The sequence below is a fragment of the Schistocerca cancellata genome, chromosome 8 (assembly GCF_023864275.1).
Source record: "Schistocerca cancellata isolate TAMUIC-IGC-003103 chromosome 8, iqSchCanc2.1, whole genome shotgun sequence".
Taxonomy (NCBI): Eukaryota; Metazoa; Arthropoda; class Insecta; order Orthoptera; family Acrididae; genus Schistocerca; species Schistocerca cancellata.
In genome coordinates this window covers 15,603,368-15,619,357 of record NC_064633.1, presented here as the reverse complement: position 1 = coordinate 15,619,357, position 15,990 = coordinate 15,603,368, and the positions used below count along the sequence as shown (strand labels likewise).

Genomic DNA, 15,990 nt, shown 5'->3' with positions numbered 1-15,990 from the left:
GTTGAATTTACGGCTTTTAGATTAGACTGATTTATTGTGTAACCGAAGTTTATCGAGTTCCTTTTAGCACTCATGTGGACGACCTCACACGTGCCCTTTAGACTGTTCACTCAACATCTGACGTTGTCCACATGCCTTATGTACGCTACCAGGTCTGGTAAGAACATCAAAACTAATGGACTATGATGGCCGTTCTCCCTGTCAGGAAAATTGGAACGCTAATCATTTATATGCCCACTGATGGTGTGTACGTGTACGAATCATGTCTTTCAGTTCTTCACTTTTTTATATATATATTTAAAGAATACCGATCCGTTCATATCGTTATTCAGAGTGGACGTTTCAAGATAATTTCTCCTGTGAAACTTTCCGACGTTTGACTTCCAATACTGTTTACAATAGTTTTTAATAAACACTTCAATTGTATTTGATCTGTTTTGTGCCATAATAAACATTGCTTTGATGTGCAACTCACAATGAAGCGAAAGAAAACAAATTTCAGTAAGTTTAGTAATACCTGAGATGAATTGCCCTTACCTGTGTACATGGGCATGGCTCTTAAGTGTTTTACGATATGGGTGAATTAATTCTCCATGCAAAGTGCTTTATGCAAAGAAGGCTCTACGTCTCAGCGCTTCTAATGTGCCTAAGAGCTGCTCCCGCTCCTCTAATCTGCATAACTGAATATCTTAATGTACTCAGGGCTGACATTTCGCAGTAACTTAACCACTTCAACCGCAGGCGCATTTATTCGCATTGCCGCTATATTTCCTTACCGCACGCGCACAGCCAGTGGCAATCAAGTAAGTGCAGACATAAAGTTGTGCCTTTTGTATTTCTCGTGAGAGGGCTATGATTATTTCAGAAAAGCGTTTTTCTGTTTAAATAAGTTACGTTCCTTATACGATTTTCCTGTCCGTAAGTTCCATTCTCATTGTTTTTATTTGCTTGGATTTACGCTACTTAAGAGAGCCTTCTGGCCTTGAAATGTATTCTGCGATTTCAAACATGATAGTTTTGGTTGGCCAAACAAATGTCTCCTCAAATTCTTTCCGATTTCACGTATGCTGATCACCAAACGCAGACTGACAGTGAATGAAATGGAGACAGTCACTAAGCATCAGGTGAGATTACGTTCAAAAGCCAATAATCAGGGAATCTGTTAAATGTTTCTCTAGATTCCATCGTTCAGGCAGTATTTCACGTGCCGTCGTTTCACGTTTGTACTCTGGGTACCTCAATTCGGAGACGCTGCATTCTGAGCTAGCATAGCCTAAAATGTGTCGATGACTTGTGCCACATGTCCAACAACAACTGAAAGTCGGGGTCATTACAAGAAATCACTTACTAACTCAGTTCGCAGCCATGCCTTTCCAGAACTCCCCGCTCTGTATGGAATGTTGAATCCTACGCTCCACACATTATTTATATAGAGTAGTCGAATTAGAACTGGCCAAGAAATCATTTCATGCAGCCAAAATTACATTTCTGCATCCGGGACAGATGATATAAGCTCGGTTGTCTAATTTGTAGAACGTCACTAGTAACAAAGCACATTCGCCCGAGAACAGCCATTAAATATCTGATGTGTCGGGTAGATTGATGGGAGTACCACAAAAGACCTCGTATACTATCACTAAAATGGTTCAAATGGCTCTGAGCACTATGGGACTTAACTTCCAAAGTCATCAGTCGTCTAGAACTTAGAACTACTTAAACCTACTAACCTAAGGACATCACACACAACCATGCCCGATGCAGGATTCGAACCTGCGACCGTAGCGGTCACGCGGTTCCAGACTGTAGCGCCTAGAACCGCTCGGCCACCCCGGTTGGCATATATACTATCACTGTGGTACCTTTTATTGTCAGTATAATATGTATGAATCCATATTTCGTCTCAATAAACCACTGGTCGCTCAATTTCTGATACTCATTTTTTGGCAGAAATTTAAGGTGAAACATCTTTTTTGAAGAACGCCGTGACGTTCGCACACGATCAGTCGTTCACTGTGGCATATTTTAAATCCAGTTCCCACAGAGAGAACGATTTTATCCCAGAGTTTCCTTGCTATGTTTGAAGTCCACTCCTGGATGACAGAAGCTGCAAAGTTTTTGGAAAGTAGAGATTTCTTTGCAGTTGTTACTTAGATCTCGCTCAGTATCGCATTCTTCCTGCCGTAGTTTACACGCCGTCGACACACACAACTTAAACATTTAGTTTATTCGTTGCACCACCTTTTCTGTCTGCGCAGTCACACTTTTTCCATCATACCGTCATAAAATTCAGAGCCGTTGATAGCAACAGTCGTGGCTGTCCGTAAAAGAATTTTACGTGATCATTTTTTATGGTTGCATCACGAGACAACAACGTCCACTGCTTTGGATTGGAACGTGATTGTAAAAAGACAGGTGATCATGTTATTTCCCGCTACGAGAGGTTTTAACACCAACATTTTAAGTCAGCCAAATTTTCAGTCGTTTATGGATGATGTTTTGCATGCACGTTGTGGATATTCTGTTACTATTTAGGTTTGTTTCTGATTTTCTACAAAATATGACCCAGTTTTATACACGTATGGTATGGATTACTGGTCCTTGTGTAGAGTCGATAGAACTGTAACGACAGAATAGAGAAAGCTGTGTGGAGAGGCTGGAGGGGTGGGGGGGGGGAGGAAGATCCCTCTGTTCAGGGTGCCCATATAGTAAGTATCACTTTTCATTTTCCGGATATGCTATAACAAAATAAACATTATATTTAGAGAGAGTAGCTAATACTGTTTAACATGTCCACCTTCATTGGCAACACACTGTTCCCATCGCCTTATTATTGTAACATTTGAGGGTTTATTAGCAAGCATGCATCTCTTATTCGCCATTTAAGTTCATTCAAATGTGGCACCCTGGTAGCATGAATTCGGCTCTTTATGAAACCCCACTCAAAAACGTCCGGGGGGGGGGGGGGGGGGTTAGTTCGGAGGAGCAAGCAGCCCACATTCGACCTGCAGCCCTTCCTGTCCACCTGTTAGGGAAGGTCTCGTTCAGATAGTCCTGGGCAATGTTCGCATAGTGGGGTGGTGCCCCATCTTGTTGATACATGACCATCCTATTGCAACTGTGGCTCCAAGAACAACTGCAGCATGTCCAGGTAGGTTGCTCCGATAATTGTCGTTTCAGCAAACATAAACGGCCCATTCATCTTATCTTTCATGAGACCAAGCCACACAATGACATTGGGAGAGTCCTTTGGCGCTCAGTGCATTCATGGGCTTGCTCCTCGGCCCAGATCCGGCAAATGTGTTTGTTGATGATGCTGCAGACATGAAATGTCCCCTCGTCGATAAACATAACATGATTCATCAGGTCCCGCTCTACTACAGCCTCCAACAGGTCTTGATCCTCTAGCTGGTGAAGCACCTGGATATTATATTACTTTTTTCTAAGGGTGTAGTGAAGCACTTTCCACACTTTGGATTTCGGCATGGATAGTTCACGACTCAGCCGGCGGGTAGATGCCGTTGGACTTCTTTCGATAGCTTCCCTCTCAGACTGTACAGATTGTGGGCTGACCGGTGGTCGCGCAGCGTGTCTCTCATCAGCTACAGATCCCGTACGCCGGAATTTGTTGACAAGCTTCCAAATGGCAAGTCTTGTAGAGGCATCCTTCCGATACCTTCTCTCAAGCAGCCTCTGGACCTCAGCATAGATTTAGCCACATAAACGATGTTCCAGAATTGTGATTCTTTCTGCAATTGTTAACATTGTACTGTCTCTTCACGGTACCAGTAACAGACATAATCCACATGTACGTCTTCTGCAAAATGGATACTTACTCTATGGGCACCCTGTATTAAGAAGATGCCAATGGGAATGGTGGAAGGCTAGTAGAGGGCGTGACGACAGAGAATACACCACTGGTCAGTAGTCTGGGTTCATTGTGAAAACATATCGCATGATATACGACGCCAAAATCTCTACGGCTCCCTGGAATCATTGCCTCAGATGGTCGTTGGCTTAGATGGTAACCATGTGGAATGTGTAAACAGTGCTCCACGCATCTGTTAACTCGAGGGAGAGCCACATATGAGCCATTTAAACGCTAACGCTGAAACTACACAGCATTCGACGACACCAACAAAGACCTTCGCATCGTTGTCACGAGACAGTGTAATGTTCTCTTTAGCATTGTGAATCACTTGGGCAAATGTTTATCATGAGTTATTTTGTGCACACAGTTTAATTAACGTCTGCCTCAAGAATGATACTGACCCAAGACGTTCTGTTTGTAATAGATTCCTGGCCTAAATCCTAAGAATTATTTTAGCTTTATAATTTTAAGAAGAAAAAAGTCTTACTTTCTTAACAAAGGCTGTCGCATATTTAGGTTGTCTACAGAAACAAGTGGAAGCTTCAGTCTAGTAAAAGTGAGGTATGAATTTTGCCTGCTGCGTATGTAAAAGAATCATATTTTCTTGAGAACTCAATAAAATGAAGTACATCAACGCCTGTTTGCAGCTAGGGTGTCCATTTAATTATCATTTCATTTCTAGCAAAGCTGCATGGTCATCCACGGTAACTGTTCTTTCGGGAACAGATAATACCGTCATATATAGTTAAATATGGCTTCCCGGCCACTGACCTTCTTGTGCGAACGCACACGCTATGCCCGAACTCGTACGGGACTTGGTAGATTAATCTGCTACGAGTAATGAGTATGATGGGCAAACATCTATTAGGCGCACTACGAATGTAGTGGTGTGGACATGTTGGGAATGTGGATCTCACTGGGAGCGTGCAAGGGATAAGTCCCTGCAGACGCACTATCCTCTGTGCTCACGGTGGCTCAGATGGATAGAGCATCTGCCATGTAAGCAGGAGATCCCGGGTTCGAGTCCCGGTCGAGGCACACATTTTCAACATGTCTCCAATGAAGTACATCAACGCCTGTTTGCAGCTAGGGTGTCCGTTTAATTATCATTTCATTTCTAGCAAAGCTGCATGGTCATCCACGGTAACTGTTCTTTCTGGAACAGATAATACCGTCATATATATTTAAAAGTAAATTATTAAATTATATTTAAAAGTAAATTAATTTTTGCAGTATTATTCAACAGTCATTCAAGATGAAGAATGGAGGCGTTTTCTTTAATGTTTGACTGTTCGTGAAGTGGGCCCTGTGTATTTTAACTTATGTGTACTTGTGTGTATAAGACATCTGTGTAAAGAAAGAAGGACAAGAGAACAATTTCCTTGGTTGCCGGAGACGTTGGTTGGCTCCGAACGGTGCATAATAGTTTCGTAAGTAGTGATTTTCTGATTAATCTGTGTTTCGAATACAGTTGTAAACCTACCAAAGGCTACCGTAGACTATCATACATTAGCAGACTATTGCTAAGATCGTATCCGCGTCGTCTTTAAGTTAGGTTTGTTGCATACCTATTGTGCGTTACTTCATTTTGATCGTTTATTTTTTTTTTCATATGCGATCAGTGTTTCACTAAATTCCCCATGAAAGCGCAAGCGATGAAACATCTAGAAACTGAGTGAGGATATATAAAAGGCCAAGTAACCTACGGAATGTTTTTGTTGTACATAGTTCTCCTCTAGTCTGTTGCATAAAATACACAGTATTTATAGCTAAAATAAAATTTTCAATATTTAATTCAGGTTTAATTCGAAAATTTTTGTTTTGTGTCGCGAAACAGCAGGATGTTGTAGTAAAAAGTGAAACTTGTGCTAATACAACGTGTAATCCTACCGTTTAGTACATCATTTGTTTACTGTACCAAAATTACCGAACTGTAGTTCTTTGTAGGTTGCAACTCTAACCTCACATTAAAGTATATATTCAATGTTATACATGAAAGTTGGATTAATCGCTTTCTCATGGAATAGTTAACGCAGACAGTTAATTAGTATTGTTTGTAATGCATATCTGAACCGTCAGTTGTTTTTATTTTACACCCAAACATCTATCGGTTTCCGTCTTGGACCATTTTCACGGCTGAAGGGATAAAATGGTTTAAGCCACCATGTGACTAATGCAATGTTTGAGTGTAAAATTAAAACAGCCGATTGTTCAAATATGCATTTCATACATTACTTAACAGCTGTTGACAGTAACCTTCTAAAAATATTTAGTTAATTCGTAACTGACATTCTACTCAATAAGAAGTATGTCCGAATGTGGTTGGCACCCGTAATTTTACCTTACTATAACACGTAATTGCAGATTTGTGTAGCCCGACGAACACGATTTACTATCCGCATCGTTTTGTACCCTGGTTGTGCCATGTTTTGGGAGAAGGTTAGATAACTTTTAGTTCCAATGCCTACATAAACCATTATTAGTACGGACACGGTCAATTTTTATGTAAAGTAATGGCTTACACGATTTGTGTAATAGTCTTGTGTGAAGGGGTACTGTAAAGTGCATCGTTCATTTTGTCGAGTAACACGGCACTACTCATGACACGAGGTGTACAGGGTGTGAAGCCACCCCTGAAATATGTCGGCAGTTCATTTTGTCGAGTGATACCGCACCTCCCAGTGTACGATGTTCACACTTTGTGAGGACACCCCTGAGATGCGTCTTCCATCGTCTGTAAGAGTCGAGTAGCACAGCTACCTATTGTGTGACAATGTGTATCCGTTTCTGCGACAGTTATTTCATGGACTTGAGGTGGTTTATGTAGCTTCCCACGTCACGTTCACCTCGGTCTTATCAATAACATATAGGACGTCATATGCTTCTCCACTTTATGAGTGGTCGGTGGCTGTAGTGAGCGGTTATGGATCGAGACGGCTCCCAAGACTTTCGTTGGTCGTACAATGGAGCATCGTGGCCGCCACCAAGGCAGAATGATGGGTTAGACACGTCTAGTTAGGTACGTCTTAATTCTGTTGCCCACCAGCTCATTGTCTATATCACGTACGAGGGTTGCCCAGAAAGTAACGCACCGCTTTTTTTTTCTTCAGCAATTCCTTATTGAAAATATGGAAATTACACACCCTATTTTTCCACGTAATCTCCATACCGTTCTATGCCCTTCCTCCAGCGTAAAACAAAGACGTGTATGCCCTGTCGGTACCAATCCTTGGCCTGGTGGCGGAACCAGTGCTGTGTGAATTAGCTCCTTGTGCCTTCCACGAATGGAATGCTTTAGTGGTCCAAACAAGTGTAAGTCGTAGGAGGCTAGGACAAGTGTATCAGGTGTGACAGCCATGGATGGTCTTCCCGACTGCTGCAAATTGTGGACCTCCACCGAACCGCCTTCTGATGACCTCGCCCTTCGTGCCGGCGACTAACTGTACATCTGTCGACAGTAGATGCTCCATAGCCTTTGCACAAGCGTTTGTGAATATTCCCCACAGTTTCTTTCTGTGCAGGGAGCAATTCAATGACGGCAAGCGATTCTGAAATTATTCTGTAACTACAGTATCCGTCGGAAGTGACGGAAACTTGTCACGCTGACTCAGAAGACTTCAAATAATACATACGTAACGTTTCATATTCGTAGCATTATTTTCGGCTGAGTAATAAAATGTGGTTCATTAATTTCTGTGCAGCCCTTGTAAGTGGCTGGTTGAAATATTATTCAGCCCCCTAAAAATGACGCTGGTACATTTGTATGGCTGAAGGTGATGTAGAATTGTTCTAGGTGGTCGTCTGACCCTCCACCAATGTCGTAATTCAGGGCAGTAGAATCTGTGTGTACGTGACCATTCGCTGTATCAGCACAGTTAGATGGCTGAAGGTGGACATTTGACAGGATGGCTGAAGGGAGCTCTCGTGTTTGAAGTACCCATTACCACAACAAGAGTAAAGTTGCCAGATCTATTGGCGTATCAACGTCGAATGTCAGACGCCTTTACAAGGAACGGTGAACCAGTCGGATCCATGTAACATGGCGCAACAACAGTGATCGTAAAAACAGCATAACCGACAGGCACCATGAATGAGTGTCGGTCGTTGTCAACGAATGCAGGTCCATCTCAAACAGGTTCCGGGCGAACACATCAAAGAGAACTACATGCAGTGGACATTTAAAAACGGGTACCTCCTAAAAGGCCATTGCTCAACACGGAAGATAACGTTGGGCGTCTTCGGTGGCCGAAGCTACTAGGTAAGTGGAAAGGAGTTGACTGGTGGAGTGGAGTGCAGTCCGTCTGAACGCGTTTTTGCATATTTGCAAATGATGCACATGAGGCAAAGTATCGATTTACGCCGCAAAGACGCGTTTAACTAGGACTGTGATGTTTTTGGGTTGTTCCACATACCACGACTTGGGCTCACAGATTCCATTACTGCGAATATGAACAGTAATGTTTGTTTGAACATTGCCGGTGATCAAGTATTGCCCTTTCTTCTATATCTTTCGGATGATTATGCTGTGGTCAGTCCCATTTTCAACGACGATAATAATCATGTTTAGATGATTGTAAAGGTGCTGGGTGGTTATAATTAAACATAAAGTGTTTCGAGAGCTGCAGTGCGGGCTGTATACATTACAAGAAGCTGAAACATCGTTGATATATTCATTAATCAGTGCGCTCACGGAGTATGCTGAAATAATAACAAAAAATGGCTCTGAGCACTATGGGACTTAACTTGTGAGGTCATAAGTCCCTTAGAACTTAGAACTACTTAAACCTAACTAACCTAAGGACTTCACACACATCCATGCCCGAGGCAGGATTCGAACCTGCGACCGTAGCGGTCACGCGGTTCCAGACTGTAGTGCCTAGAACCGCTCGGTCACCATGGCCGGCAAATAATAACAGTCAGCTTCTGCCATCAGGTGAAAATATGGTGCTGTAAACAGTCAAAGTATGAATTGTTCCCTGTTTTGACGTCAGTATGCCGTTTGTCACTTGACGACATGAGCTGATTTCTTTTGTGAAGCGGTTTTTGATGTAAAGGGTTAAGGAGGGTGATTTTTTCCGTATGACAAGCTATGGCTATTGAGAAGAAAGAAGAAAGACCGTGCACTGCTCGTAAAGTTGTTTATCAGCAGTGCAGCGCCGCTTAAAGGAAAAATCGCCAACAGAAACGGTCGTGAAGAGGTCTCATGTCAGTAAATAGGCTAAGGAATTTTATCGATAAATTTGCAGAAACAGGTGAATAAGGTCGTGAGGCATGGAGAGTGAGAGACAGCTCAGTCCCAATGGCAGTTGTTGATCAAGTTGTTGTATCTATAGCCGAGAGTGCTGTACATGCCTCAAATTCTACAGCCAGTGCTCGAGCTGTGTCACCGAACTATAGACGACATAATCGTCTTGAGAGAATTCAGCAACTGTATACGAGTAGATATTTAAGATATTCTCGTTTATTGTTCCATCTCAGCTGAACACTTTTTAATTCGATTACATGTTTCGATTACTCTGTAACATCTTCAGATCTCCCTAACAGCATCAGCAAGCCGCCGTGTCTACTCGGAACAACATATCAGAGTACATTTTGTTCTGAGCACACAAGACGGGTTGCTGATGCAGTTAATTCGATCCGAAGATAATACAGAGGGATCAAAGCATGTAATCGAATTTAAAAAAAGTTTGCAACTGAGACGGAACAATAAATGAGAATCATCTTAAATATCTATGTCACAGAAATTGTATCTCTCACGGACAACAGTTCAAAAGATTTTGCAGTGCATTTTACAGTGGTACCCAAAAAAGATTCAGAATGTGTACCAAATGAAGTCCGAAGATAGCCTGCGAGGACATGACATTGCTCTTCGATTTGTGGCACGCAGGGAAATGGATGGCATGTGGCACGGGATTATTCTTGGGACGGACGAGGCAGATGTTGCCATGTACGGTGCCGTGAATGGACAGAAATGTCACATTTGGCTTTTTGCTGCACCACTAATTTTCGCAGGAACATCCACTTCACTCAGATTATGTGACCGTGTGTTGTGCTTTCACAAGCTTCTTGATTCCCTGTCGGTTTTTCTTCGAAGAGATGACACTTGGCGGGCTTTCTAGGTATATAGTAACATCATCACGTTTTAAGGTCCCCCTTGGGCAACAAATAATTCCAAATTTGCCAGAAAACAAGTGTGTCCACACCATTATTTTCATGCAAAGTGGGGCGACGTCATACGTCGGTAGTTAGGTGAAAGATTTGCTTCGAGAGATCTTCAGTAACGGCCGCATCATTTCTAGACAGTTTGAAGATTTGTGACGTTCCAGACCCCCGACCTAAATCCACGTGTTTTCTGGTTCTGGGCATATCTGAAAGACAGTGTATGTAAGGGATCTATGTGGGCTCTTCCTGGTGTGAGGGATAGCACACGACGACGTATCAGCCTCATTCCACCGGATGTACTGCGGTTTACTGTTGACTATGTCTTGCTACAAATGCAGCCTGTTGTTGAGTTGGGAAACCATATTGACACATGTTGTAACTTGTGACCATACCCTAATAAACGAGAAAGAACCACCGTTACCATGTGTTTCATCGTTCATCTCCTTTTTCTGTATGCACATCTCATTCTGACTGCTTACAGTGGCATATCTTCACCTGGTGACACATAGTGGAGCTATTACTTCTTCAGCATGCTCGACCAGCGCATCTATTAATGAACATACCTACGATGGTTCAGCATATTACGATGTATACAGCCCACACTGCAGCCCTTGGAGCACCGCCAGTTCAATTATAACCATCCAGTACGTTCCAGGTCTGACAAGCACTCAGGCAGTCTATCGTACCTCGGCAGGCCTGATAAACCACCCGATCTTAGTGCACTTCTGATCTCTCTATTTGGAACAGTGGATGAGTCGTAGCGAAGTGGTAGCTCTACGTGATCTAACCGTCAGTAGGTGGCTTCAGCTGGATGTGGTATAACTGAACAAACCTTTGGACTATATCGCTCGCGGACTCGAGGCCATTTTCAGAACTTAGAGGCAGTGTTAAAGGTCTCACAGGATCTGGTGGCCGACGCGCAGTGACCACTTTTCGTCCAAAGCACTGGGCGAGTTCATTCGTTTGTTCAGAAGCGAAACCTACACGCGTTTGCCGCCTTGCGGCCAGTCGGCAATGTCAGAATCGAGGCGCACGCTTTGCAATCTTTCTCAAACGATTTTACACAAACTATACAGTAAAAAAAAAAAAAAATTTTTGCTTTACTTGTAGCTTTATATGTCAGGTTCAGTTTGATGTGCCTATCATTTCGTTAATGGTGATAGTTACTGTAGTACTTACGTGGAAGTACGTAACTGCAGGAAATTCGAAAATGTTTACAGTGAAAAATAGGGGTCGCTATGATTTAGCGTCTGGTGCATATTACGTAATATGTTGCTGATTCTCAAATTAAGCTAACAGATTGAATTATTCTTTAGAATTGGTTGGAGATTTCTGTTACCAACCTCCAGAAAACTGATCTGACGTTGCGCACTCATCTGCGATCGCACCGCGCCATTGATAAAAACAGACTGAAATATGCACAACATTCCTCATATTTCACAATCAGTTTGAGATATCGAAATGAAATTCTGGCAAATGATAGCACGAAAAGTGGAGAGTATTTTGCCATATAGGTATTATGCAAAACATCATTGTTTAGCGTATTTTTCCACTAACTATAGACTTTCCCGATGAAAGAATACAATTTTTACGGAACATTGACAGCTGGTGAAACGAAAAATGCTATGGGTTTTGGAACAACATAAGTGAAGTCATTACACGTTTATTTTTTACCGAGAATCTGCATTTTTCATAAGATGCTAACATTACTTTTCCTCAGTTCATCACTTAATAAACTTAATAAATCACTGTTTCAGAACTCTCTCGCAATTGCGTCATCACAACATTTTAGTGAGGTGACACTGTCTAAACTCCGCTGAGTTTTGGCAAAAGAAGCAAATTTTACCATGGCTACAAGAGAAATGTGTTGGTTTTACTGAAAATTCACCACTCGTGACTTTTCTCCGAAAGTTACCAGGCAAAAATAAGTCGCTGCATTTTCGGCGGAATTATTTTTAGATACTAATCAAAGAATAGGTGGCATGTCTTTTTGATTGGTCACGATGCAAATGTGGGCGTGAAGGGGCCCCGCTTAATATTTCCCAAAAATGTGAGTGTAGGCTTCAGTTTACGAGGGTTGCCCAGAAAGTAATGCATCGCATTTTTTTTCTTCAACAATTCTTTATTAAACAGAATGAGATTTAGACACACAATAGAATGGTGTTTTATCCACGCACCCTATTTTTTCACATTATTTCCATCCCGTTCTGTGGTCTTCCTACGGCGTGAAACAAGGGCGTGTATACCGTGTCCGTACGAATCCTTGTCCTGGTGGCGGAGCCAGTCTTCCACTGCGTGAATCACCTCCTCGTCGTCCTCAAAATGTTTTCTACGAATGCGTCTGTCCTCGCGAATGACACCAGCTCGCTGCAGTGTGACAGCCGTGGATGGTCTCCCTGACCGCTGCAAATCGTGGATCTCCACCGAACCGCCTTCTCATGACCTCACCCTTCGTGCCCAGTGACTAGCTGTACTTCTGTCGACAGCAGATGCTCCATGGACTTTGTACAAGCGTTTGTGAATATTAGCCACAGTTTCCTTCTCTGCAGTGAGAAATTCAATGACGGCACGTTGTTTGTAACGTACATCACCTACAAACGCCATTTCCAAACTGTCCTGCAGCTACGCTATCTGTCAGAAATGACGGATACTTGGGCGCGCTCACTCAGGAGGCTTCAAATAACACATACGTAACGTTTCGCAATCGTAGAATTGTTGTTGTTGTTGTTTTCAGTCCAGACACAGGTTTGATGCAGCTCTCCATGCTATTCTATCCTGTGCAAGCTTCTTCATCTCCCAGTACTTACTGCAACCTACATCCTTATGAATCTCCACAGTGTATTCATCTCTTGGTCTCCCTCTACGATTTTTACCCTCCATGCTGCCCTCCAATACTAAATTAGTGATCCCTTGATGCCTCACAACATGTCCTACCAAACGATCCCTTCTTCTAGTCAAGTTGTGCCACAAACTCCACTTCTCCCCAATTCTATTCAGTGCCTCCTCATTAGTTATGTGATCTATCCATTTAATCTTCAGCATTATTCTGTAGCACCACATTTCGAAAGCTTCTATTCTCTTCTTGTCCAAACTACACTCCTGGAAATTGAAATAAGAACACCGTGAATTCATTGTCGCAGGAAGGGGAAACTTTATTGACACATTCCTGGCGTCAGATACATCACATGATCACACTGACAGAACCACAGGCACATAGACACAGGCAACAGAGCATGCACAATGTCGGCACTAGTACAGTGTATATCCACCTTTCGCAGCAATGCAGGCTGCTATCCTCCCATGGAGACGATCGTAGAGATGCTGGATGTAGTCCTGTGGAACGGCTTGCCATGCCATTTCCACCTGGCGCCTCAGTTGGACCAGCGTTCGTGCTGGACGTGCAGACCGCGTGAGACGACGCTTCATCCAGTCCCAAACATGCTCAATGGGGGACAGATCCGGAGATCTTGCTGGCCAGGGTAGTTGACTTACACCTTCTAGAGCACGTTGGGTGGCACGGGATACATGCGGACGTGCATTGTCCTGTTGGAACAGCAAGTTCCCTTGCCGGTCTAGGAATGGTAGAACGATGGGTTCGATGACGGTTTGGATGTACCGTGCACTATTCAGTGTCCCCTCGACGATCACCAGTGGTGTACGACCAGTGTAGGAGATCGTTCCCCACACCATGACGCCGGGTGTTGGCCCTGTGTGCCTCGGTCGTATGCCGTCCTGATTGTGGCGCTCACCTGCACGGCGCCAAACACGCATACGACCATCATTGGCACCAAGGCAGAAGCGACTCTCATCGCTGAAGACGACACGTCTCCATTCGTCCCTCCATTCACGCCTGTCGCGACACCACTGGAGGCGGGCTGCTCGATGTTGGGGCGTGAGCGGAAGACGGCCTAACGGTGTGCGGGACCGTAGCCCAGCTTCATGGAGACGGTTGCGAATGGTCCTCGCCGATACCCCAGCAGCAACAGTGTCCCTAATTTGCTGGGAAGTGGCGGTGCGGTCCCCTACGGCACTGCGTAGGATCCTACGGTCTTGGCGTGCATCCGTGCGTCGCTGCGGTCCGGTCCCAGGTCGACGGGCACATGCACCTTCCGCCGACCACTGGCGACAACATCGATGTACTGTGGAGACCTCACGCCCCACGTGTTGAGCAATTCGGCGGTACGTCCACCCGGCCTCCCGCATGCCCACTATACGCCCTCGCTCAAAGTCCGTCAACTGCACATACGGTTCACGTCCACGCTGTCGCGGCATGCTACCAGTGTTAAAGACTGCGATGGAGCTCCGTATGCCACGGCAAACTGGCTGACACTGACGGCGGCGGTGCACAAATGCTGCGCAGCTAGCGCCATTCGACGGCCAACACCGCGGTTCCTGGTGTGTCCGCTGTGCCGTGCGTGTGATCATTGCTTGTACAGCCCTCTCGCAGTGTCCGGAGCAAGTATGGTGGGTCTGACACACCGGTGTCAATGTGTTCTTTTTTCCATTTCCAGGAGTGTATTTATCGTCCATGTTTCACTTACATACATGGCTACACTCCATACAAATACTTTCAGAAACGGCTTCCTGACACTTAAATCTATACCCGAAGTTAACAAATTTCTCTTCTTCAGAAACGCTTTCTTGCCATTGCCAGTCTACATTTGATATCCTCTCTACTTCGACCATCATCAGTTATTTTGCTCCCCAAATAGCAAAACTCCTTTATTACTTTAGGTGTCTCATTTCCTAATCTAATTCCCTCAGTATCACCCGACTTAATTCGAGTACATTCCATTATCCTCGTTTTCCTTTTGTTGATAGCTTTCGACCGATAAAAAAAAATGCGGTGCATTACTTTCAGGGCAACCCACGTAGAACGGCATTTCCTCTAGAGTGCTCTGAGCAACCCCCCACCACTGCCGCTCTCCCCACCTCCCCTAGCCGACTGCATATCTAGCGGCCACAGCATAATGCGCACTCTATACACGGTATTATAATGACGTCACGGTGTGCCGTTGTAAAATAGTTGCGCTTGCTGAAGCGGCCGCGCGCGGCGCTAGGCGCGGTAGGTAGGCTACGTACCACGTCGATGAGCTGGGAGAGGCGGAGGCCCATCTTGACGGTGAGGCGGTCCGAGTTGTTGCCGACGGGCCGGATGAGGCGGTTGTAGTTGGACAGCAGGTCGTCGTACAGCCGCTTCGCCTCCGGGTTGGCCTGCGTGCCGCTGCCGCCCATCACCGCCAGCACGAGCGCCAGCAGCACGCTCCCCATCGTCGGCCTAGTGCGCCCCTGCCGACAGCACCGCAACAGCCTCGCTCACCAGGTGCGTACTCTCAAGCAGTGTGAAAATACACTGGTGTGCAAAAATAAAGGACGAAACTACTTTTCGCCTGATGTGTGTCTGCCAAGTAACATTTTCATGGCTTCATTAAGTGTTCCTGCCACTCAAAACATGAGCATACGTCCACCACTGTAGTGTGGGGAGGCATAACGTTGCATAGACGTACTGACCTCCAGATTTTTTAACACTGTACACCAGCAGGGCACGTTACTGAGACATAGTCAGCTTCCCCATGAGCGACTTTTCAGCGGTACTCTCCACCATTACTTCGTTTTTATGGATGACAATGCGCGACCGAGTCGGTAAGTGCAGGTAGAGGAGGTTTTGGAACGAGAGGACATTCTACGTAATGACTGGTATGCCCATTCCCCAGAGTCAAATCCCATAGATCCCATGTGGGATGTGTTGGGGAGACGTATTTCAGAATGTCCAAGTGTACCAATGACCATTGAACAGTTGACAACCGCACTGGTGAAGGAATAGAATGACCTATAAACAAAAACACTTTACGAACCGGTATGTGAGCACTTTCCAGACCGCGCCCTGCCGTCAGTGGTTATCACAAATCCTTCTAACAAGGGAACCTCCCCATCGCATCCCCCTCAGATTTAGTAATAAG

General features: G+C 44.6%; 1 protein-coding gene across 1 annotated transcript in view; it reads right to left on the bottom strand.

Moving 5' to 3' along the window:
• The window catches only part of LOC126094929 (acetylcholine receptor subunit alpha-like 1), a 499,702-nt gene extending 484,426 nt beyond the window's left edge, over positions 1–15,276 (bottom strand). Inside the window, exon 1 of the mRNA XM_049909576.1 lies at positions 15,113–15,276. Within this exon, the coding sequence (XP_049765533.1) occupies positions 15,113–15,265 (153 nt within the window). The 5' untranslated portion in view covers positions 15,266–15,276. The remainder of the gene's footprint in view (positions 1–15,112) is intronic.
• Between the last annotated feature and the right edge of the window lie 714 nt (positions 15,277–15,990).